This window comes from Gallus gallus, chromosome 23 (assembly GCF_016699485.2).
Source record: "Gallus gallus isolate bGalGal1 chromosome 23, bGalGal1.mat.broiler.GRCg7b, whole genome shotgun sequence".
In the NCBI taxonomy this organism is placed as follows: Eukaryota; Metazoa; Chordata; class Aves; order Galliformes; family Phasianidae; genus Gallus; species Gallus gallus.
This window is the reverse complement of record NC_052554.1, coordinates 2,611,079-2,633,454: the sequence shown is the minus strand read 5'-3', so window position 1 is coordinate 2,633,454 and position 22,376 is coordinate 2,611,079. Positions and strand designations below refer to the sequence as shown.

Below are 22,376 nucleotides of genomic sequence, written 5' to 3'. Positions count from 1 at the left end.
TGTTTCTTGCCAGTAATTGAAGACTTCACTGATGGACCTTGTATCATACAATGTGTTTTGTTTAGCACTGAGAAGCTGTTTGTCTGGAAATCTCTATGAACTCCCTGCTGCCCCCTAGAATGCGCTGTGGGGAGCACTGGGAAGCTGCTGGGACACGAGAGGGCACCCTGAGGAGCTGTGACAGTGCCCTGGAACACAGTGGGTGGCTCTGGGAGGCCTTCAGGGTCACTAGGAAGCCTCTGGAGGACACTGGGGAGCTGTGGGAGCACTGGAGGGTTTCCTGGAGCACACTGACTGGATCTTGGAGGTTGATTGTGCTGAGAAGCAGCTAGAGTACTGGGGAGTTCTGAAAGTATCCTAATGGGGCCCAGGGTACCACGGGGGTCTTGGGAGTTCTTTAGGGCATGCTGGAAGGTCTCTGTGGTGCCCTAAAATGCCACAGGGAGCTCTGGGTGTAGTCTGCTGCGGCCTGGAGTACAAAGGGGAGTCCTTGGAGTACACTGGGATGCATTGGAAAGCCTGTAGTGCACCCTGGAGCACACTGAGGCTCAGGCACAGGGAGAGCTGTGTTCTGAATGGAAGCAAAGACTTCAGGTCCTCAGCTTGACCAGTGCTTTGCTGCTAGCATTAGAACACAAGGCAGAGTGAGTTTTTTTTCTATCAGTGGGTGAAGATGGTGATCATTTTTGCTTCAGTAGTTTTCCAGGAAGTAAAGTGAAACTGGAACTGAGCCATTGCTGCAGCCCTTAGATCTGTAGGACTGAAATGGCTATCGCAGCAACAGCCACCTGCTCCTCTGAATCTCCGTGCTCTCTGTATCAGTGTGTGACTTAGAATGATTGTGGGATGTTATGAAAGACAGGTTTGCACTTTCTTCATTAATACTGAATCATAAAGAGCTGCCACTATACACGACAGCTGCCCACAGTGGTTGCAGTCCTTCCTTTCGTGTCTTTGAGCTCTCTGTGGGGAGCACAGGAGTGGGTTGCATTGGTGCTATGATTGGCTGGGAGGAGATCCCCATGGAAGGTCCCCCAAAGAATGCTGAGGGGTCCCAGGACCCCCCATGAGGTGAGCGTGGCTGCCCAGCAGGGACACATGGAGGCTTTGTGGGTCTATGCAGACGGCTTTTGGGTGCTGTGGAGTTGTGGCTGAGCTTCTGACTGTGCTTTAGCATCCTCCCAGTGTGGGTGAGAGCCTCGGCAGGGCCGGGCATTGTGGTGTGGGACCAAATGTTTCCTGCATGAAAGTAAAGGCTCTGCCAAACGCTGCAGCCCCACAGCTGTGACGGGAGGGGGGGGGGGGATGCTCTGCTTTAGGGGGTGCTGAGAGGGTCACCCCCTGCTCTGCACACACCTCCATGCCATTTGCAGACCCGCAGGGCTGCGCCCCGCAGTGGGGCTGACGCCGTGCACCCCAAACACCCCCTGGTGCCTACAGAGGGATGGAGCTGAGCACAGTGGGAGGTGATCCCCATCCCTTCCCCCCCCCCCCCCCCCCCTCCCCAGGAACGCCTCCCGCGCCCCAGGGAGGAGCAGCAGTGCCTGTCCCAGCACGCAGTGGGTGCGGGGGTGGTGGGAGCCGATGGAGCCGCGGTGGCACTACCAGTTCCGGGTGATCATGCTGGGGGATTCGACGGTGGGCAAATCCTCCCTGCTGCGGCGTTACACAGAGGGCGTCTTCCTGGATGCCGTCAATCAGACGGTGGGGGTGGATTTCTACGTCCAGTTCGTGGAGTTGGAGCCGGGGCTGCAGGTCAAGCTGCAGTTCTGGGACACGGCTGGGCAGGAGCGCTTCAGGTGGGTCCTGCTTTGCTCGTGGGTGGGGGGTGGGGGGAGGTGGATTCCTGTGGGCCGGGATCAAAAGGACGCCCTGGTAGGGCTGTGCTGCCTCCATTGCTGAAGGCATCGCCCTTAGGTGGCCCTTAGGGTTCTCTTCTGAGCCCTGCATCCAACTGCGGAGGGCCCATAGGAGCCCGTGTGCCCTTGGAGCTGCAGGGGGTCGGGGGGAGGCCGGGGTGCCCCTGCTGGGATCGGAGCAGAGGGTTTCCCTGCACCTCAAAGCCCACGGGCAGAGCACGGCACCACTTCCCCTTTTGTCCCGTTGGGAAGCAGAGCATACTGGTGCTGCTGGCTGCACCCCCAGAAACGTATCTGCTGGGATGGATGGGAATGCTTCAGAGGGCACTGTGGTGATGGGGCTGCCCGGGGCAATCGGTACAGCCAACGATGTGGTTCTCCTCGGTCGTAGGGTGGCCTTGGAGCTGCACGGGGGCTCCGCAGGGGGGGGCTGGTGGGGTTGGGACGCTCCAACTAAAGGGGATCCCCTCACCCCGCCTCTGCTCGCACTCCAGGTCCGTCACCCGCTCCTATTACCGCAACTCCGCGGGGGCGATGCTGCTCTTCGACCTCACCAACCGCGCGTCCTTCGAGAGCGTCCGGCGGTGGCACCGGGAGGTGACGGACACCGTGCAGCCTTTCCACGTGGTTTTCCTGCTGGTGGGACACAAAAGCGACCTGGCGGCGGAGCGGAAGGTGGGCAGGAGGGAGGCGGAGCGGTTGGCGGCGTCGTTGGGCGCTCGGTACGTTGAGACCTCAGCCAAAGACGGCAGCGACGTGGAGCGGGCGTTCCGGATGCTGACCGCGGCCATTTACCGGGCGCTGCAGAGCGGGCTGCTGGCACCGTGCGAGGCGTGGGATGGGGTGAAGAGCAGCGTCCCGCTGCCAGCGCCGTGCCCGAAGGACGGCGAGAAGGGGAAGAGGTGCGCGTGCTGAGGAGGGGATTGGAGGCGCTGGGCTGTGCCGGGGCCGAGCAGGTAGGAGGAGCGCCGAGCGGTGCCGTCAAACAGCCCCGGCTCACCCCGCCGCCTGCCCGTTTTCCTGGGAAAGGGGAGGTGCCGGGGCCCCATTCCTCCTCCCCCCTCACAACGCGGTTCTCAGACGGCTTGCACAGCCCCTCCCTGCGCCCTCGGGTCCCAAACCCTCTTTACTACCGGGCAGGGAACTCGCTCAGCTCGGTGCCCCGCAGTACGTGGCCGCGCTTTGGGCAGGACCCTGGGAACAGACAGCAGCTCTGCGCCCCAGGAGCTGCCTCTCCCTCCCGAGCTCCAGTCAGACCGGCCTCAGCTGCATTCACTGCACGCCCGGGGCTCTCCAGCTGGACAGAGCGCTCACGTACCAACAAAGTGGGTTTCACCCACGGGTGCTGACAGCCCTGCAGGCCCAGAGCCCCAGCAGTGAGCTCTGCAGTGAGGTGACGTCCACAACCTCCCTTTCTTCGCAGGTAGCACACAGAGCTGCCCTCTCCCTCCCCACCACATCCCTTCTTCCCATCCCAGGCAAACAGAACGCACTCATTTCATATCCTCAGCCCCCCCATCCCTCCCGCCTGCATCCAAGCAGAGGCTGAACCTCATCAGGAGGTCCTGATGCAGTGAGCACAGGGTGGGCACGGCCCCATCTGCAGAGCAGAGACCATCCAACCCTCCCAACTCAGCTCCAAGTCCAGCACGGCTCTCACGCACAGCCGCCAGGCCAACCCCACTGCTGCCTCCTTCCCTTGGCTTTAGATTAATAATTTCTTTATTCATGTAAAACAAACGCAAGTATTTATATAAACACTGACATTACAAAGTACTGGAGCGGGGAGGGGCAGGAAGGAGGAAACAAAAACCTCTACAGATGCTTCTAATACTGTCCCACACACACACCATCAAATCTCTGTCCCTCGGATAATCACTTATACGATAAACCACTTTCAAGTCACAAATAAAAGTCTTTGCTTTGAGATACGCTGCGCTCTTATGGGGGAAAGGAGGACAGAATGTTTTTTTTGGCAGATCTCCTCGTAAAGTCAGATATTGCTGCACCTTGAATAAAAAATATATGCTTCTCTGTAGAGCATTAACAAAAATATCCGATGGATGGTATGGTGGAGGCTGCAGTGAGAGGCAGAGATCCCAAAATGCACTGTGTCACCTCGAGCTCCTCCCAGGGGTTATTTCTTGGTGGTTTTGCGAATCAGTGCCATTCTCTGGAAGAAGAAAGAGAAGAACGTGGGAAGCTGAGCCTCAGATGAGGTTACTGCAAAGCAACCTGAACAGAACAACCATCTCGGGTTGTCTCTGCCTGTCGTGTTTCCACACAGGTCTGTCAGGTCCATTTGAATCTCAGAGTCCTGGAGGAAAAGGAAACGTCTGCACTCCCCTGCTTGGCCCCCCCCAGGCTGCAAAGGCTGTGTGACAGAGCAGCAGCACCAAGGGAGGGACCAAAGCCCACCCGAGCTCTGGGAGGAGGGCTGCATTACCACCCGTGAACTCCAACAGCTCCTGCAGGGCACCTCCTGCTCTGCCTCTGGCCTTATGCTTCAAAAGCAATCGCCCCATTCAGGTAATGCAACATTAAGGAGGAAGAAAAAACAGCTGCCTAGCTGCAGTCACAGCTGCAATCACAGACAACTGCATGCTCTCTGCTGCAGCTGTTTAACCTTATGGTGGTAAGCAGCTGAGACCTGTGATACAAAGACACAGCAGGTGCCCTGTGCTGCTCACAGTGCATCTGAGTGCAGCCTTGACCTGTAGGTACAAAGAAGCCCAAGGAAGCTGAGCCAAAGCCTGCCATAAAGCACTGATTCCTGTGTGTGACACCACATCCAGCCAATGTGACTTTGTACCATGCAGCATGGGTCTGCATGTGCAGGGTGGCAGTTCTGCATCCCAGACAGAACTGGCCATAAGACTTTGGCCAGGCAGTCCCTCAGGGTAGCTGTTGTGCTCCTGCCTCCTCCAGTCCTTCTTTGGCATTCTGGGAAGAAAACCCCAGGCCTTGCCTTGATTTTTAACTGCCTGCAGAGGAAGCATCAGGCCAGGAGAGGCAGGGCAAGCACTGCTCTCAGCACTGTGCTCATTTGTGGCCTTTGCAGACCTACAATTATTCCTACAGTGTCTGTGTGATCTACAGTTGCGGTGGAAATGTTAAGTCATGGCTTGAGGTGGTGATGGAGCACCTGGTGGGAAGGAAGGGCCAACCCAGGGGAGCTCAGGTGCAGGCAATGTACCTGAGTGACTGGAAGGGGTGGAGCCAGGATCCACCCCTTCCCAGACCTCATTTAAGGGTTAGCAATGGAGGTGAGGGTATCTCGTTGGAGATCCCTGCATTCCTGAGGCCTTCTGAAGGTAAGCAGCTTCTTTCTTTTGTTGCTGTGCCCACAGCTGTTGCATTTGTTGCAGCCTAGGACTTTGCTAACCGCTGTCATTGCTGCGCTTTCCATCGCATTACATCATTACAGCAACATCACAAAAATGCTCTCAGCTGCTTTTTAAACCTTCCCACCCGGGCTGCCACACTCAATCATCTCTGCACAAACCAATGAGGAAACTCCAGAAGTTACTTCAAGTCCGAACCACTTGGAAGAGGTTACAGATTCAGCAGTGCCAGGAGTCCAAGAGCGCCTTGCCTGCATCAGGCTTCTACCATGCAATTCTCAGCATGCTCCTGAGGGCTCCTTACCTGTTTGTGAGCTTCTGTAGTGCAGGCTTTTTTGTAGGGCCTGATTTCTTCAGAACCAAAGCCCGGGATCCACATGTTCCACTGACGCTCTGGAAGAGAGAGCACATGCCAGCACACTGCACCCACTTGGAGAGGATGGGGTTAGGGGGCAGATTATCCCCTTATTCCTCTATTACGAGAGCAATGAATCTTCTCATGGGTTTTCACCCCAGCAGTGGGGTGTGTGCCCACCTCTCAGGTGAGGGCAGGCTCCTTACCAAGGTGCAACTGCACATCTTTCACTTCCAGGGTGTTTGACTTGCGATGCCGTGCGAGCTGGCAGGCAGCTGTCACCACACTCTCTATGAAATCATCGGCGATCTGCAACAGCATCTGCCACAGAACGAGGACAAAAAGAGGTCTTATCAGCACTGAACAGCTGAAACTATGCGAAAGTATGAAAATAAACCCTCAGAAGATAATGTTTCAAGGGTGTTTGCCATAGCTTCCCTGAAACCTTTCTGACCACTGGGAAGCAGAGACATGGACGGCTGAAGGCTGCTATGAACGTGAGAATGAGGCAGCATAATATAAACCAACCCTTCCTGCTTTGGGCAAAGGGCCATTGGGCTGTGGAGAACCCCAGATCTGCTCTTTCTGCAGCCCCTGCCGTGGGTTGGTACCTACTTCCTCCACATCTTCATCTAGCTGTTCATTTGGATCCACCTCACGCACCAGGTCCTGCAATTTCTTCTTGGTTAAAACCTGAGTATGTGAGAGGGAAAAGAGGAACAATTTACTGTGCTGCTTTAGCAAATAACTGCCCACCCTGCACGGCCACAAAAGACCTCCTCCCCCACACAGCAGAGACCCAAGTCGCACACGTTGACATGCAGTATCAGGATAGGCAGATAAGAAACATCAGGTGCTAAGGAGTCATTTTCAAGCACCAGCGGCTGCTCAACAGAAAGCAGAGTGCAGCAGGCCAGGATGACTAATTCTCCTGCACTAAAATGCCCCTGGCTGAAGCGTGGCTGCTGGCAAGGGAGGACAAAGACATGATGAGAAATCTTTAAAAGGCAAATGCAAGCAACGTTCCAGCAACTAGGTTTGTGTTCAGGACACAAAGGAAGTATTCCCATTGCTCTAGTGCTTGTCACCTTTAGCACTGCAAATGGCAGACACACGTGAGTGCTGGATTACTGCAGGGCAGAAGGTGGCATCCTCTCAGCCCAAACATGTCAAAAGATTGGGAATTCCACCACTGCTGGGCAGTAGAGAGAGGTGTGAGCATCTCCCCTGCAGCTGGGGATGAGGTTACCTGGTTGCTTTCAGGACTGAGCCGCCCTCCTCCACTGGGTGTGCCGGGCATCTTTGCCACGGCAGTGCTGTTTGCCATGGAGCTCTGAGGGGGAGTGCTGGCAGGTTCAGGCTTTATGGAGGAGAAGTTGGAGAGGTTGATCAAGGTAGATGGGCCAAACTGGTTCATAATCTGTTGGGCTTTAGCTTTCAGATCATAAAGCTTGTCGAGGTCCTGCTTCTTCTTGGGGTTGTGGGGACCCAAACCGATCAACTGGAGAGAGAAACGGAAGGCAGTTAGCAAACAGAGCAGGAATCCAAAGGGGGCTTTGGGCTTTGCCCACAGTACTGACAAGACCCAGAGTTTACAGAGCAGGTCTCTGGACACAGTAGGGGAAGAGGAACGTTTAGAAAGCATTCCCTGGTATCTGGGGAATGAGGTTTTCCCTGAGAAGGGCAGCAGCTGCATGCAGCGCGCTGACAACAGGGGCTCATTGCCCCGCTGTGTTCTGTGTGCGTTCAGCCTCACAGCAGGGCCTGCCTGAACCACCTCACATGGACTGCAGGCAGCTTCAAGGGCAAGACCGTGCTTGGAGCTGAGATTTAACCTAAGGACAGGCCCAGCCTGCAAGGCACAGCAGGCTCGAGCCCTGTCCACGATCACTGTCCATCCTCCACAAACCCAGGAGGCAGAAGCCCAAACCAGAAGACAACCACGCTCAGGCTCCCCACGCTGGAGGTCTCAGTTCCAGCAGTGCTTTGCTGGAAATCTGCTTTGCAGCAATCCCCCTCCTGAAATCCAGAGCCATCTTCACAACACACAGCTCAGCCCCAGTTCTAAGGAACGGTGACAAGAGAGGAAACACAGACGTGGTTTCCCACAGCGGGACACCAAAAGCCACAGTGAGGAAATCTAACAGGCAGCCAGAAGGGGTTCTGGCAGCACAACCTGCAGCTCAGATCTCCCGGGGTCACCACCACGTGCCTGTGGTTATTCACAGTCAACTGCAAGCGACTGCATGAACGGACCAGAGCTGCTGTATGCAATACACTCACATACAGACTGATGAGCAGAGCGTCTCCTGTCTCAGCTACAAACAGACGTTCTCCCTCCAGCAGAGCAAGCTGTTAGTTTGGATTAATTCATACAGAAAACAAAACCAGAGATCACGCTCAGACAGTGGCTGTTTTAGTGCTTCACTGCAACACAAACCCATGCACTGCTGCACCAGGGAGCTCTCCGAGAAGAACTCACATTGAGACACACTTCTGTAGGGCTCTCAGCAAATCCCCAGCTCACTCAGTTTGAACTCAGTCAGTGGCAGAAGGCCCTTATGCTCAAACCTCAGCATCCTCAGTGGTGTTTCTGGACGAGGCATTTCATTGCACACCTGGGTTTGCACAGGGCCTGGCTGCAGGCCGTTTGCTCCCGTGCTTCATTTACACACCCACCAAGCAGGAATCCTCACCCACCATGCAGGGGAGAAGGCGATGCCTGTGCAGTGCTTTGCAATCCCGGGGCAGGATGCACTTTATTGGTACAAAGTCGTTTTGCACATTTCTCTCTTGATCTTACAGACACCTTTTGCGTGCCGTTAAGATCACCAAAGGCAAAACGCCCAGGAGGAGGAGGTCTCCACCAGTCCTGCATGCCAACTCAAGGCAAGCTCAGGCAGTTTACTTACAGCTATCTGCGTGTCTAGATCTTTAATTACATCAGCCACTGCTGTGGGCCCAGCGAACGGAGAGGCCATTTCCCAAAGCCTTCCTGGGGTCAGCAACCAGCGTTAACCTACTCTCTCTTCCTCCTCTTCCACATCACTCTCATTCCTACAGGAACACCAGATATTTCCCGTGTCACCCATTCCCTCATAACATCTCAACAGGGAACAGTTCCACCACACTGCAGCACACTCCATCCGTGAGTTCCTGTTGCAGCTGCCTGGGATGTGCTGCTCATAGGATCATAGAATGGCCTGGGTTGAAAAGGGTCACAATGCTCATCAGTTCCAACCCCCTGCTATGTGATGGTCGCCAACCAGCAGCCCAGGCTGCCCAGAGCCACATCCAGCCTGGCCTTGAATGCCTGCAGGGATGGGGCATCCACAGCCTCCTTGTGCAACCCGTTCAGTTTAAAGCCATTCCCCTTTGTCCTGTCGTTATCCGCCCACGTCAGAAGTTGCTCCCCCTCCTGTCTGAGACCTCCCTCCAAGCACTGGCAGGATGCAGTGAGCTCTCCCGGAGCCTTCTCTTCTCCAGGCTGAACACCCCCATAGGAACACGCAGCAGAGGAGCTCCGGCCCTCTGACTGCCTCAGAAGAGAGCGGCCTTTGCAGCTCCGTGCTTTCCTTGCAGGGGGTGGCGTGGCCTCGGTTAACACCGCGATTCGCTTCCTGGCGATCCTCTGCGGCTCCTTAAGCAGCGGTGCCGCAGCACGGGGCCGCTCGCAGCTGTAATTACCGTCTAAAATCAGACGAGGCTTTCAGCGCCCCTCTCGGTGTCCCCGTTCCGCTTTAGGACTTACACCGCCGTAAGCGGCAGCAAAGACCCGGGCGCACCGGGAGGCCAACGCTGCCCCTCACAGCTCAGCCTCGGCCCCGCCGGTACCGGCTGCAGCTCGGCCGGCCGCACCACGCATTCACCCCGCACCGCTCCCGGCCCCTTCGCCCCGTACCTCCCCATGCCCCGCGGGCGGACCGAGGCCCCGCCGCCGGCTGCCCTCCCGTCGCCGCGCACACCGGAAGCCCTTCCGGGGCAGCACCCGGAAGTACTTTCGGTGCCGCCAAATCGGAAGACGAAGCGCACTGCGCGTGCGCAACGCGCGTTCCGGCGGAGTCGCAGCTGCGCGTGTGCAGAGCGGTGGCGGGGAAGGGAGAGGCCCAGCATGCCCCGCGCGATTTGCATAGCGCTCCGAGGCCAACGGGCCGGGGGAGAATGCGGTATTTTAGGGAAAAAAGACACAGAATCGGCCAAAACCGCACTAAAATATAAGGGGGAGAAGGTAGAGAGTAAAACATTCCCCGCTGTCTGCTGGGGAAATAGCACGAGCCTCGCCGCGAGCTAAAGGGGAGTCCGCCGCTCCCCAGCGGCCGCAGGGCGGAAGCGAAGCTTTAAAAAGGGCTTCTGCCGTGCGTGGCACGGGGGGGCTTCGGCCGCCCTCGCGGAATCGACATCAAGAGATTTCGGAAGCACAATTTTTGTAGGAGGGGTCGCCGGTAACCGCTCGTTCTGGCGCCCCGGCGGTGGTGTGAAGAGCAGCGGGGAGAGGGGTCGGGGTCACGTGGGAAGTGGGGTCACGTGGGGCTGTCCGCGTTACAGCCGGACGCACTGCTATGGGGGCGGCTGAGGTTGCACCAACGGGGTTCCTCCGTAGGGCTGTACGGGATGAGGTACCCGCAGTGCGCCGTCTGCACCCCAACTGCGCCCCGCGTGAGGGCCCCCGCACAGCAGGTGATGGAGAGCAGCGGTTTGTACGCGTGTATGTATATATATTTAAATAAAAGTGCGGATTTCGTTATAAAAGTCCCCCCCACGCCCCAGGGCGGGGCTCCATCCGAGGGTGGGCAGCGCTCCCCCGCCGCCTCACCAGGCCTCGTGGTACACGTGTGAGAAGGGACAGTCTCCGAGCTGCTGTGAGTGGGGCCCATCCCGATGGGGGCCGGCAGTCCGCTCCGCCCGGGGGGCTGCGCTCACCCCAGGCAGCTGCAGCGGGGGGGAAACGTACCGTGCTGGGGGTGAGCCCGGGGAGCCGGCGCGGCTCGGGGCGGCGGGGAGCCCCGCGGTGTCGCTGGGGTTCCAGCGGGCGCCGGCGTGCTCGGGTTCACCGAACGGCGTGGCGTATTCGGGTTCTGGTGGCAGAGGCTCTGCGTACTCGTGGTGTTTTCCAGGCACGTCGTAGTGGCTCACGACCAGCGGTAGGGTGTAGCCCTCGTCTGGGGGAGGCTTGAAGGTGGAGGAGCCCAACTGGCTGCTGGGGCTCACCTGCACCACGTCCGGCTCGGCGTAGTCTGCGGTGGGGGAACGCGGCTCTGAGATGGGGATGGAGCAGAGGGAACGGCCCCGCAGAGGTATGTGGGCCCGCGGCCAGCCCTGGGTTTCAGATGTGGATGGGCACAGTCCCTGAGGGGACCCCGCAGAACACACCCCACGCATCCCTCTGCTCCAGCACGTGGGATCCCAGTGCCCTCTGGCCACCTTGCGACGCCCCTGCGCTGCCAGGTTCTCCCTTTGCAGAGGTTCAGGATCCAGGGCAGGGGCTGGAGCAGGGTGCAGTGGGGATGTGGGTCTGTTCTGCCCCATCTCTGCGCTCCTGTGTTCCCATTACCTGGTGAGTGGGTCTGGCTGAGGTCCCCCAGCACCACAGGGAAGGAGGGCAGCGTGGATCCAGGGGGCGGCAGGCTCCCCAGGGAGCACACCTGGCTTGCCTCCAGCTTGGGTTGCCCTGGGCAGAGAGCAGAAGCCCCCATTTGTCACACGCCTGCCTCCCACCACCCCTGGATGCCTTTGGGGATGGGGGTGCCTCCAGAGTGGCACATTAGGATGAGCAGGAGGGAGCCTGAGCTCAGGCCCTCAACCAGCTGCACGTGACCTGAATTCGGCACCCCCATGCTCAGCACTTCCCTGAGCCCCCCATGGTGAGTGGGGGGCTGTTACCTTTTGGGAGCCCACAGTTCAGCTTGGTGGCTGGCTTCCTGCACAGGGAGAGAGCACAACACGAGTGAGGGGCTGCCTGTGACGGAGGGTTCAGCCAGCAGGACGCAGCCTAACAGAGCCCCCCAGAAGCCCCGTGATCTGGGGGGGGCAGGCTGGAACCCACCTCCTCCTGCGGCAGAGGAAAGCCAGCAGCAGGAGGCTGGAGCAGAGGAGGACAAAGACACCAATGAGCAGCATCACCAGCAGCGTGGAGTCTGGGAAGGGAGAGCAGCATCAGCACCGGGGTCCACCATCCCACACCTCCACGCCTGGGGTTCCCCTGGGTGCTGAGAGCCCACCCTGGGTGAGCCGAGCTGGACTATTAACATGACTGCCTGGAGCCACCAATGGGATGAGGATCAGCCCCCGCGTGGCACCCACCTGCCTTCTCAGGGTCCAGGGCGATGCCAGGGATGGGCGTGCGGCCAGGCGGGTGGCTGGTGGGGATGGGGATGTGGATGGGGACCTCCTTTGGGACGCTGGGCACTGCAGGGCAGAGCGGGCGCTGTCAGCGCTGGGAGCGCGAGGAGCTGGAGGTCCCCAGGGGCACGAGGGATGCTCACCATAGGGCCGTGCTGCACGGACCCGCGCCATCTGGCAGCCCAGCAGGGCCACCTTCAGGGCTGCACGTTGGTGCCAGCTCTGGGGCGTGATGCGCAGGTAACGGGTCGTGATGGGCGGGATGAAGGCATTGGAGACCTCTCCGAGGCTGTCCACGTTTCCTTCAAAGACCTACTGGGGAGGGCAGGGATGGCCGCAGAGCTGCGGGCTGAGGGCTGCGCCCACCCTGCTGCCCCCATCCCCACCTTGTCCTCATGGCCGCTGCCGCCCCTGTAGGGTCTCCAGTTCTTCCCATCACGGCTGGAGGACACCCGGTAGGACGTCACGTAGAAGTCATATATCTCAGCAGATCCCTTGGTGACGATCCCTGTTGGGCAGGATGCACCCTTAGGTCACCCCAACCCACTCCCCCCCCAAAAGCTCCTTCCTGGGCACCCACATCCCCCGCTCTGCCCCGAGGAGCCGATAAACCCCGGCTGCATTCCTTCCTCCTCCGGCCCCCGGTCTCACAATGTCCCCATTTTCTTCCTGCCGGCCTTTGCACAAAGCCCCCGTTGGCGGCGGGCTCGGCTGAACAAAAGGCGCTCGCTGGCACCAGATGCAAGAGCATAATATTGACTTGTTCATCCCAGAAATGGCTGCGGTGGGGAAGGAACAAAATGGGGACAGGAAAAAGCCCCGAGGAAGGACGGCTGCTGTCCAGATCCCCATTCGCACCCGTACAACCAGAGCAGGGGATGGCACGAGGAGCTCCTAAACTCTCCTGGGAGTCACAGGTTGGGCACGAGGGGGGGGGGGGGGGGGGGGGCTGTAGCCTCTATGGGCAGTGTGGGGGTCCCACCTGGGCAGTGACCGGGGTGGCATGGGGACAACCACCAGCCCCATCCACCAGCTGACACGTGCTGACCTGTGACGTTCCTGCGGGTGCCCAGGTCCAGCTCCAGCCAGGCGGTGTCGGTGCCGGGTTCGGCTGCCCAGGAGGGGCTGGGGGTGCCCAGGGCTGCCCGCTCAGCTGCCCAGCTCCGCTCTTGCCCCAGCGCGTCCACCTCCTGCCACCAGGATGAGGCGTTGAAGGCGGCCACCTCCAGGGCATCGCCGCAGGCTGCAAGGTGAGGTGACAGCTGGGGACCTGGACGGCACCACGGTCTCCTCGTGCAGCCAAAATGATGGCTTAACGCATAGGGAAAATACCTTTGTGGAATAGGAGACGCTTCTCAGAGAGAGAGCCCCTGTGAGAAGGGAAGGGGGGATGTCAGGAATGGTCCTGTAGAGCAAAGACCCAGCAAACCCCCCCCCGGGGGGCTCTGACACCGAGGGGTGGTAGCTGGGATCCCCCCGTGCCCACCTTTTGGAGTGCAGCCCATTGGCGAAGGCTGACTCGTACAGTGTGATCCCCTTCTCACGGGTCAGGGTGACCTGCCCACCCACCTCGTCGGCGACCACACCGGCGTGCACAGCTGCCTTGCACAGCACTGAGGTCTGCAGGAGACGTGGGGTCAGAGCAGCCAGGCCCCCCCCAAGGTGAACCTGTTCACCCCCCACCTACTGGCAGCAGGATGGAGGTGACAGGTGACAGACAGCCACCTCCTGGGGACAGTCCCCAGCAGGGCACCCATGGGTGACACCTCCCAGGAGAGCAGGGCTCTGCTCTGTACGTACATCCCGGTAGCCCTCCTTCGTGTTGCCCCAGATGTCCCCCTCGATGTCCTTGCAGCCAGCAGGGCAGTACACACTGAAACGCACAGGATGAATGGGATGGGGACAGAAGTGCTGATGGGGACAGGTAGTGATGCTGGGCTGGGGACTGCTCAGACACACTGCTGGTGGGACAGCTGCTCACCTGACGTGCTCCTGGGAGAAATGGGTACCTCTGACCAAACAGGAGATCAGGTCTGCAAGGCAGGGATGCCCCAAGGTGAGGGGCTGTGTGGGACCCCCACAGCACCCAGCTCTCCCTGGGGCACCCCATCTCTGTCCCCTTCCCAACCAAATCCTGTTCCAGGGGTAGGATTTTCCCCCTGGGTCTGTGGGAACACAGTGCAGTGTCTCTTTGGTCACAGTGCTGTCTGCAGCAGAGCTTGATGCTGGGGCCCCAGCTGCCCTGGGGGTGCCAAGTCTGTGGGTCCCCTGTTCCATTCCCTATCACCTCTCCCACATCCACAGCCCTCAGGCAAGGAAAATGGGGGCTTGTAGGGAAGCTGGGGGCAATGGGAGCCAAGCTGGGGTGGGCACAGACCTCCCTGCACCCCTATCTGTGCCCCTGATACAGGCAGGGACGCAGCCTGGGGGGGGTCAGCACCTGCAGGGGACAGCCCCCCTCCCTACCTGGGTGCTGTGAGCTGGCATAGGACAGGAGGAGGCCCCGTCCTGAGCGGTGGCTGGTGCTGTTGAACAGGACGGTGATGGCACTGGAGTTGGTGAGCAGCAGCGGGGCGGCGGGGACAGCATTCCTGCAGTAGGGCCCTGCAGGAGGGATGGGGCTGTGGGAAGGACGGGGGTCCCTGCGAGTGGACACGGGGACCCGGATTGAGGGCTTCACCTCCCCACATGTGCGCGCCGGGAAGGATGCTGAGGGTGGCCCCATCACTGCCCCCACAGCCACAAAGTGACACTGAGGTGACGTCACATCTGCCAGCCGGGTCATCCCCCGCTGCTTCCCGGCAAACTTCTCCTAAGAGCTTCTTAATTGCACCCAGCTGGGATGGAGCGAGCAGCCGTGTGGCCGGCGGCCCTTGTTGAGGCCATGGCTGCGGGTCTGGCACGCACGGTTCGGCTGCAGAGTGGGTCCACATCCCCTCCCTGCTGCCACCTGCCCCCCCTCCACGGGAGCCACCAAAGCTGCCTCCTAAATCCCCCCCGAGCAGCGACCCATTTAATCCAAATTAATTTGCAGTCTCCATCTCTCTGATTAAAACTTCAGCTTAGCGGGGAAGATGGGTTCCTTGGGGACATCCCTGGGCCTAGATGGGGACGAGAGGTGTCCCCGGTGCCTGCATCACTCCTCTCTGTCCATCCTTTCCGATGGATGGAGGGGACAACAGGATGGGCTGTGCCGCTGCTCCGCATTGCTTCCATCTCCAGGCGCCCGGAGATGCTCTCAGCAGCACTGCTGTTGTCCCAGGGATGGGGACGGTCCCCAGGACCCCACACGTCCCTGAGAGGAGGGCAGCGGGGTCAGGCTGTGATGCTGGTTGGGCGCCAGGAGCCGGCTCTGAGTCAGCCGCTTCCCGACAAGCAGCTGGGATCACTCCAGGGACAGCAGCAGACACTGATAGGACCCTGCGTGGCCCCATCCTGACGGCGAAGGCACCGAAAGAGGCTGGGGGTGTCCGGAACGCCGGGTGGGTGGGCAGTGCGCTGCTGGGAATGGGGCTGCATGGCCGACCCCTCTCTGCCGCCCCATCCCATCCCATCGGGGCCGTCCCACCCCACTGCCACTTCTCCCCTCAGGAGATGTTCCCCCATCGGGTGCTGTCAACCCCCCCTGAAACCATTCAATCTCTCCAGGAAAATCCTGGAAACATTTGGGCAAAGTTACTTAATCAGCTGCTGCATCTGCTCCCATCTGGGTCGCCTTGGCTATCCCCCCCCCCCCCCCCACCCATCCCCATCCCAAATCCTCCTCGGGATGAAATCAGCTAAAAAAGCCGGATTTCCCCTGATCCCCTCCTTAGCAAAGGCTTTATGTAACACGATCTGCACCCCTCTGTGCTGCCTCAGTTTCCCCCTTACCATAAGCAGCGCCGCTCTCGGGGTCGGCCAGCAGCAGGGAGCTGTGAGCACAGCGCTCCGACGACTCCAAGTCGACGTCCCCAAAGGCCACGATGAGGGAGGTGCCCGGGGGGGCCCGCAGCTGCCAATGGCACACCGTGTGGTTGGGGTACGTGCCGGGGTAGTTCCTGGAGCTCAGCGTCCCGCTCTGTGCTGTCAGCACTGTGTGGCCGCAGCCGTCCCCTACATGAAGGCGAAGGAGTGGGGTTGCTCTCCGTGCCTCAGTTTCCCCATGCTGCACTGCCCCATAGGGATATGGGTCCTCTTTCAAAGCCGGCTGGGGATGACCCCCCCCCCCCCACGGTCACGGTGGCCTCAATTTCCCCCCTGCAGACGTCACTGTGCCACCCCTTTGCTTTTAGGACCCCGATGTGGGGGAAATAACCCCACAAGGCTGCACAGTGCCCAGCCCACCACTGCGACCCCCCCCCCAGAGGGGCATTTCATGGCGGAGTGCCCCCAAAATCCAGATATAAAAGGGTTAGAGGGGTTCTCGCTGGGTCGTGTCAACCAAAGCGCTCAATTCCTGCCCCAAAAGTGGACCGAGCCGTGTCTGGATGGGGCTGGAAAGCTCACAGCAGCACGCGGAGCCCGAAAGTGTGCTCTGTGCATTGCCATGCATGGGGGGGGGGCGGCACTGCTGGGGGTGCGAGAATGGGGGGGGGGGGAGCAGCGCTGAGCCCTCCGTGGGCTCTGTGTGAGAAGGGGGGGATGGGGGGGGGGGGGGGGCACCGCTCATCCCCTTCATCCTCTGGGAAACGAAACCCCAAAGCCTCAGCCGTGCCAAATCCTGCGGGGAGGGGAAACGGCGCCGCGTGCGGGACGGGACGGGACGGGACGGGACGGGACGGGACGGGACAGGACGGGACGGCGGCCAAAGCGGGAGCACCGGATGGGATGCGGGGTTGGGGGGAGGGGGGGGGGGGGCTGTATGGGCAGCGCCATCAATGGGGACATCAATGGGGGACACCAATGGGTCGCTCCCCCCAAAAGTAAACCCCGACCCCAATATGAATGGAGACACCAATGGGTCACCCCCCAAAAGTAAACCCCGAAGCCGACCTCAAGAGGAGCATCAATGGGGGATCCCGGAGGGGACACCGACGGGCCGCCCCCCAAAGTAAGAAACCCCAAAGTGCGGCGGGACCGCTGGCGCCGAGGAGATCGAAGCCGTTGCGGGACGGCCCCGCCGGGAGCCCGGCCCGGTGTCGCCCCCGCTCCCGCCCCGCACTCACCGTGCTGCCCCGCGGCCGGGCGCGGTCCCAGCAGGAGGCAGCGGCGCAGCAGCAGCACGAGCAGCGCCCGCGCCCCGCCGCCCGCCCGCATCCTCCCGGCGCCGCCGCCGCCGCCGCCGGCCGAGCCGAGCCGCTCCGCCCCGCCCCCCCGCGCCTATTGGCCGCCGCCCTCCAGCCCCGCGCCGCCATTGGCTGCCCTCGGCGCCACTCGGACGGAGCAGCGCGGGTATCCCGCCAGCTGGGGGCGGCCGAGAGCCTCTCTCGGCGCAGGGCGGCGCGGCCCCTTTAAGGCAGGCGGCGGCCGGAAGTGCTGGCGGCCGAGGCCGCGGCGCTCAGTGCGCATGCTCCCCTCTGCCCGGCCCCGCTTCCCCCACCCCTCCCCCCCTCGGCTCCCAGCCCCCGGACTCGGCCGCTCGGGCGACGACGGTAAGGGCCGGCCCGGCGGCGACGCTACGGGAGCCGGGAGGGACCACGCGGCGGCGGCGGCGGCGCGACGGGGCGGGGCGGGGGCGCGTGCGTCGCGCCGTACGTGCCGCCGCCGGCGCGAGGGCGGGCGCCGCGCGCCGCGGGGGGGCGGAGGGGGGGGGGGGGGTTGCGCCGCTGCGTCCGCCCGCGGGGGGGTGGGGGGGGGAGAGAAGGGGGGGGTGAGGCCACGCCCCTCCCGCGGGCGGCCACGCCCCGCTGCGTCCGCGCGTCCCCCCCCCCCCATCCCCCCCTCCCCCCCCCCACAGCCCTGACCTGAGGGGGCACCGCCGGTCGCACCGGGCCCGGGGTGACCTCGGCCCCGGGAGGGGGAGGAGGAGGCGGCGGCGCGGAGGGCCCGGCCCTGTGTGGCCGTGGGGCTCTCCGGGCCCTGAGCCCCCCGGGTTTGGGTGGGCCGAGCGCTGAGGGAGGGGTCCCATCGGGCCCTGCCCGGGCTGAGGGACCCGAGGGCCGCGTCCCCGGCTGCCCTCATGGCGCGGCGCGGAGCCGCCCGGACTGCAGCGCGCCCTGCGCTCATCCTCGCCCCTTCAGCGCGGGGCGGATGCGGCCGGGCCGCGGTTTGGCCCCGTGAGCCCCCGGGCGGTGCGAAGAGATGCATCGCTCGTAGTGCTGCGGGCTCCGGGGGGAGCGCTGCCCCCGTGGTGGGGAGCCGGGGATCGGCCGTGCTGCAGAGCCGTGCGGTGGGACGCAGCCCTGAGCCGAGCCGGCTGCGCGGGGCCGAGCTGCAACCGCTGCAACAAAACCAGCTTTGTGCTTTGCTGTGAAGCGCGGCCAACATCCACACCGCTGCAACCCCCAGCAGCACGGAGCGGGGGCTGTCCCAGCAGGTCCAACGGGGGGGGGTGTGGGGGGGGCTCAGAGCATCCCTGCAGGAGAAGCTCAGCCCTGGGATTAACCTTCCCGCACCGCTGCGGTTCGCAGGGCTGAGCTGCTCCCCAGCTGGGGAAGCCCTTCGCTTTGGTGGCCGCCCGACCGCACGGTGCTGCCGGATGGGATGCTCCCAGCAATGGTGCTGGACAGGCGGGGAGGGATCCTCTCGTGCATTGACGGGCACCTGCCGTCTCTCTGGTGGTGAATTTAAAACGCCTGCTTCCATTCTTCAGGCTGCTCCGCCAGCCCGGAGCAGCGCCGTGTGCTGCAGTGGGACCGGGGGATGATGCTTACAGGGCTTTTCCCCCTTGGCACGCAGGCGGCGGTGCTCGGGAGGCTGCTGCAGTCCAGCCCCCCCCTCCTGCTTGCCCCCCAGCTCGTGGGCTTCATGTGAGAGATGGCGAATGCCGAAGTGAGCGTCCCGGTGGGTGATGTGGTGGTTGTACCAAGTGACGGCAACGAAGGGGAGAACCCGGAGGATACCAAAACCCAAGTGATCCTTCAGCTCCAGCCGGTGCAGCAGGGGTGAGTCAGGCACTGGGGTGGTGGCGGAGGTTGGGAGGGGTGTTGGGGAGGGGGGGGGGGCTGCAACTCGATGCGTTTTCCAGCTCCGTGCCAATACGGAGGGGAACGAACCATCTGCAGCCTCGCCAGGCATAACTCAAAAAGGGCTTTTGTGTATGAGCACTGCGGAGCCTCCGAGGGCTGAAGTCGTCCTGCGGAGACGTGGCTGCACGGTGCCATCCCTGAGTGTTGCAGCTGCATGGCTTTGGCGGTGGGGAGTGGGCATGGGGCAGCCCGGCCCCGTGTCTGCCCTTTCCCGTCACCCTTTCTCAGCTCCAGGTGGGATTTTGCAGCATTGCAGCTGGTTTACGTGGTGGTCCGTGCCCCGCTGCGTTCAAATCTGCAGGCGCCTCTGTGCTAGTTTGTATGCAAAACTAAAATGCAACGATGCCAGGGTGTCGGGGGGATCTTGCAGCACTGCCACCGGGCACTTCTTCCCATAGGATGGAAACACACCGGCTCTGGTTTGGCAGTATTTGCAGAGCAGGGTTGCTGTGGGGCTGACAATGGCCCTGTGCGATCACCCAGGGGAAGTCAGCGATGCTGCAGAATGTCACACAGGGTTGGAGGGGAAATCCTGGGCCATTGAGCTCCGCTTCCTGTTGTTGTGGTAACTGCTTGTGTCAGGAATCAAAGGAAAAGGCCGAGGGAAGCATCCTGCAGGGCTGTGTCAGTGGTGCTGGCAATGCCTCTGCCTATGTCAGTCCCTGGGACTGCTATTGTGCCTTCGTGCCAAAAAATGACTGTGATTGAAAGTGCATCAAGCACAAAACGCGCGTCCCTCGAGGAAAGAAACGAGCCAGATTTTTCAGCCCCTGCGCCATGCATCTTAATTTTCCATGAATCTTAAATTTCCATGATTTGAACAGCTTGTTTATCAGTGGACGTTCTTCCAACAGGATTTACCAGGAGGGCTCAGAGGCAAGTGCTGCTGTTGTGGCCGTGGAAACGCACACCATACACAAACTAGAGGAAGGGATCGGTGAGTGGCTGCGTGGCGTGGGCACAATCCCTGCTCTGCAGGGCTGAGTGGGTGTCCCTGCTTTGTGGGGCTTCCCTCTGGCTCTGCCCCTCCAGACAGTGTTCCCCAGGCTCTTGTTGTGGATGTGGGTGCAGGGTCAATAAGAGAGCTGTCACTGCTTGGGCTGGGAGCTGAGATCCTGGCTATCTTGCAGTGCACGGTAAGGGCTCCTGTGGGGTCCTGGGGAGCCAAGCTTTTGCTGTAGCCTTGGTGTGCAGACACTAGCAGCTGGGATGAGGGCTGTCAGGGTAGTGGCTGAGCCTGCACTGCTCTCTGAGGGCTGTGCTTTGCAGAACAAATACCTGTACAGGTTTGGGTTGAGCGTTCCAAAGAGCTGGGGCTGGCTGTGTGTGCTCCCTGCCCTCCTGAGGAACAGTGGGAAAAGCCTCCTGTCCTCAGGTGTTGGATCTTCACTGGTGTTCTGCTTCCTGGGTGGGTGGGACTCTTCTGGCAGCGTTAGCAAAATCTGACAGGCTGGAGAACTTCTGATGAGCAGATAGCTGATATCTCTGCTAGAGACACCAGAGCTCCAAGGGATCTGTGAGATGTGTGCTTCAAATCTTGGAGCACTTTGTTCCACGTGGCTGTTCTCGTTGACCTTCCCCTTCCAGATGCACTGAATTTCTGATCCCACTTTTTCCAAATGGATGAGCTTCCTTTTTGTATTAAAAAGCAGATGTCACTTGCTGTTAGAGCCAATAACAGGAGAAGGCTAAAACAGGGCTGATCCTGAGCTAGGAATGGCCCTTCTTTTGGTCACCTGAGCGTAGGTCTCTCAGCCTGTAGGCCTTCAGCTCCCAGTCTATGGGGTTTGAGCCTCTTGGGTGGCGAGTTTCATTTGTCCCTTTCTTCCCTCAGACCCCAGCACCATTGAAACAAACGAGGAAATTGAGATTGCCTATCCCATCACCTGCGGGGAGAGCAAAGCCATCCTGCTCTGGAAGAAGTTTGTCTGTCCAGGAATTAATGTCAAGTGTGTAAAGGTAATGGAGTTTTCACAGCAGATTCCTTCTCTGCTCTCCATGTCTGGCACTGAATCTCCACAATGCTTCCTTACTGTTTGTGTTTCTTCTGAGCCCTGGAGCTGAGCGACTTTACCTTTGCAGTGTGCTGGGTTGTCAGTGCTAGGGTTGTTTTTAGCATGAGGAGAAGGAGGAGAAGAGTGGGTTAAGGGGTGAAGGTCTCCTTCACTTCATGTTTCTTGGCTACTGCTTAAAGCAGAGTTGTATTTGGCTGTCATTGAGGGACTTGGAGCTGAAGACAGGAACGTGTAGTGAGATCTGCCAGAGCTTCTCTTCCTTGTTTCTTTCCCTTGCTGTCCTGATACTCCACTCCTGTCAGCTCCTCGGTGAGCAGGCTGCACCAAGAAGAGGAATCGTGCTGTTACCATTTCCCATTTGACAGTGTGCTCACATAACAGCTGATGCACCGAGGCTGAGTCACAGGGCTGTGCAGTGAGAGCACTCCAGGGCTGACCCTCACCAGGAGCTCAGGTGCTGGAGCAGGACAGAACAGATGCCCAAGTGAATACCTGTGAATACCAAGTGCCTGCTGGTCGATTTGATTTCATAGGAAGCTCCCATAACGATCTCTGAGATGACTGTACATTCTCACAGAAGGAGACCATTTGGTTCATGCTCTGTACAAAAGCCTGCAGGGCTGTTCCTGGCTAGGGCTGTGTGGTTTGAATGCCAATGACTGGCAGGCTGTCCTCACAAACATATCCATGCTGGAGTTAGAATCATTGATGTGCTCAGGCGTTCAAAGCTGGGAAGAGTTTGAAAGCAGCTTCTCTTTGTGAGCAGAAGTAAGGGCTTAGGTGAGCTGGCCTGGCTGTGGTTATGTCCCCACGGCTTTCTGGAGCAGTGCTACCCTGAGTTTGCTGAACCTTTGTTTATCTCCTTGTCAGTTCAATGACCAACTGATCAGCCCGAAGCATTTTGTTCACCTGGCTGGGAAGTCTACCCTGAAGGACTGGAAGAGGGCTATCCGTCTCGGAGGAATCATGCTGAGGTATCTGACTTGCCCACCACTGCGTCCAGCTGCAGGATCCCAAGCAGGCGTTATGTCAGGAGATCTCCTGGGGGCTCTTGTTCCCTGGCCAGCAGCCTGCAGCACCTCTGGGGGAGAGATCCTGGTCTATAGGGCAGGATTCTTCATCCTGAGTAGTAACGGCCTCACCTGGGGGAACTGGGGGTGGGAGGGGGATGGCCCATAGCTGGAGATGTGTGTGAAGCTGGGGGTTGGCTTGTGCATACCACCTGAAAGCTCTGCAGTTTTGTGTGGAAGAATGGCACAGGGTTCCCCCTGTCTCCATCTGCCCCATGGCCAAAGTGGGATGCTCCCTTTCATCTCCAGGCTGAGCCTTTAGCTGAGTCTGATTCTCTCCCGCTC

At 60.3% G+C, this 22,376-nt stretch overlaps 4 protein-coding genes and 1 non-coding gene across 16 annotated transcripts in view; 3 read left to right on the top strand and 2 right to left on the bottom strand.

The window, feature by feature from the left end:
* The first annotated feature begins 1,561 nt into the window (after window positions 1-1,561).
* RAB42 (RAB42, member RAS oncogene family) lies at window positions 1,562-3,786 on the top strand. 2 transcript variants are annotated; one of them, XM_040651999.2, is made up of 3 exons: window positions 1,562-1,799; window positions 2,354-2,534; window positions 2,667-3,786. In XM_040651999.2, exons 1-3 carry the CDS (start codon window positions 1,585-1,587, stop codon window positions 2,772-2,774), a joined length of 504 nt encoding a protein of 167 aa, XP_040507933.1. In that variant the 5' UTR covers window positions 1,562-1,584; the 3' UTR covers window positions 2,775-3,786. The 2 variants fall into 2 exon arrangements, with proteins under 2 accessions (XP_040507933.1, XP_040507932.1); XM_040651998.2 differs by having other exon boundaries at window positions 2,354-3,786.
* On the bottom strand, window positions 3,564-9,536 carry TAF12 (TATA-box binding protein associated factor 12). Of its 3 annotated transcripts, none has more exons than XM_015297648.4 (7): window positions 9,460-9,536; window positions 8,471-8,615; window positions 6,808-7,059; window positions 6,174-6,251; window positions 5,765-5,879; window positions 5,508-5,596; window positions 3,564-4,032 (listed from the first exon to the last, which is right to left on the bottom strand). In XM_015297648.4, the coding sequence occupies exons 2-7, from the start codon at window positions 8,537-8,539 to the stop codon at window positions 3,997-3,999; spliced, it is 639 nt and encodes a 212-aa protein (XP_015153134.2). In that variant the 5' UTR covers window positions 8,540-8,615; window positions 9,460-9,536; the 3' UTR covers window positions 3,564-3,996. The 3 variants fall into 3 exon arrangements, with proteins under 3 accessions (XP_015153134.2, XP_046759509.1, NP_001026065.1); XM_046903553.1 differs by lacking the exon at window positions 8,471-8,615 and having other exon boundaries at window positions 3,564-3,868; window positions 3,978-4,032; NM_001030894.3 differs by lacking the exon at window positions 8,471-8,615.
* Window positions 9,537-9,897: 361 nt separating this feature from the next.
* Window positions 9,898-10,024, top strand: LOC112530234. The gene has a single exon (XR_003071728.2). It is a non-coding gene; the product is annotated as a U11 spliceosomal RNA (small nuclear RNA).
* Window positions 10,025-10,252: 228 nt separating this feature from the next.
* The window catches only part of LOC419584 (discoidin, CUB and LCCL domain-containing protein 1-like), a 19,784-nt gene continuing 7,660 nt past the window's right edge, over window positions 10,253-22,376 (bottom strand). The window contains exons 1-15 of one of the 5 annotated variants that reach the window (XM_046903668.1): window positions 17,783-18,061; window positions 15,771-15,992; window positions 14,364-14,539; window positions 13,879-13,930; window positions 13,698-13,770; window positions 13,384-13,517; window positions 13,230-13,267; window positions 12,946-13,140; window positions 12,284-12,405; window positions 12,041-12,209; window positions 11,859-11,963; window positions 11,602-11,692; window positions 11,439-11,476; window positions 11,110-11,226; window positions 10,253-10,792 (exon numbers count right to left, since the gene is read on the bottom strand). In XM_046903668.1, the coding sequence (XP_046759624.1) occupies window positions 10,368-10,792; window positions 11,110-11,226; window positions 11,439-11,476; window positions 11,602-11,692; window positions 11,859-11,963; window positions 12,041-12,209; window positions 12,284-12,405; window positions 12,946-13,140; window positions 13,230-13,267; window positions 13,384-13,517; window positions 13,698-13,770; window positions 13,879-13,930; window positions 14,364-14,539; window positions 15,771-15,992; window positions 17,783-17,946 (2,121 nt within the window). In that variant the 5' untranslated portion in view covers window positions 17,947-18,061 and the 3' untranslated portion in view covers window positions 10,253-10,367. Of the gene's footprint in view, window positions 10,793-11,109; window positions 11,227-11,438; window positions 11,477-11,601; window positions 11,693-11,858; window positions 11,964-12,040; window positions 12,210-12,283; window positions 12,406-12,945; window positions 13,141-13,229; window positions 13,268-13,383; window positions 13,518-13,697; window positions 13,771-13,878; window positions 13,931-14,363; window positions 14,540-15,770; window positions 15,993-17,044; window positions 17,142-17,782; window positions 18,062-22,376 lie in introns of those variants that run through there. The other 4 variants (XM_046903669.1, XM_046903667.1, XM_015297721.4 and 1 more) reach the window with 4 other exon arrangements.
* Window positions 17,432-22,376, top strand: part of GMEB1 (glucocorticoid modulatory element binding protein 1) — a 9,845-nt gene continuing 4,900 nt past the window's right edge. For 2 of the 5 annotated variants that reach the window (XM_015297725.4, XM_040651986.2), the window contains exons 1-5: window positions 17,432-17,470; window positions 18,717-18,922; window positions 19,861-19,943; window positions 20,841-20,965; window positions 21,892-21,995. In XM_015297725.4, coding sequence (XP_015153211.1) covers window positions 18,795-18,922; window positions 19,861-19,943; window positions 20,841-20,965; window positions 21,892-21,995 — 440 coding nt within the window. In that variant the 5' untranslated portion in view covers window positions 17,432-17,470; window positions 18,717-18,794. Of the gene's footprint in view, window positions 17,471-18,159; window positions 18,355-18,384; window positions 18,923-19,860; window positions 19,944-20,840; window positions 20,966-21,891; window positions 21,996-22,376 lie in introns of those variants that run through there. The other 3 variants (XM_040651989.2, XM_040651988.2, XM_040651987.2) reach the window with 3 other exon arrangements.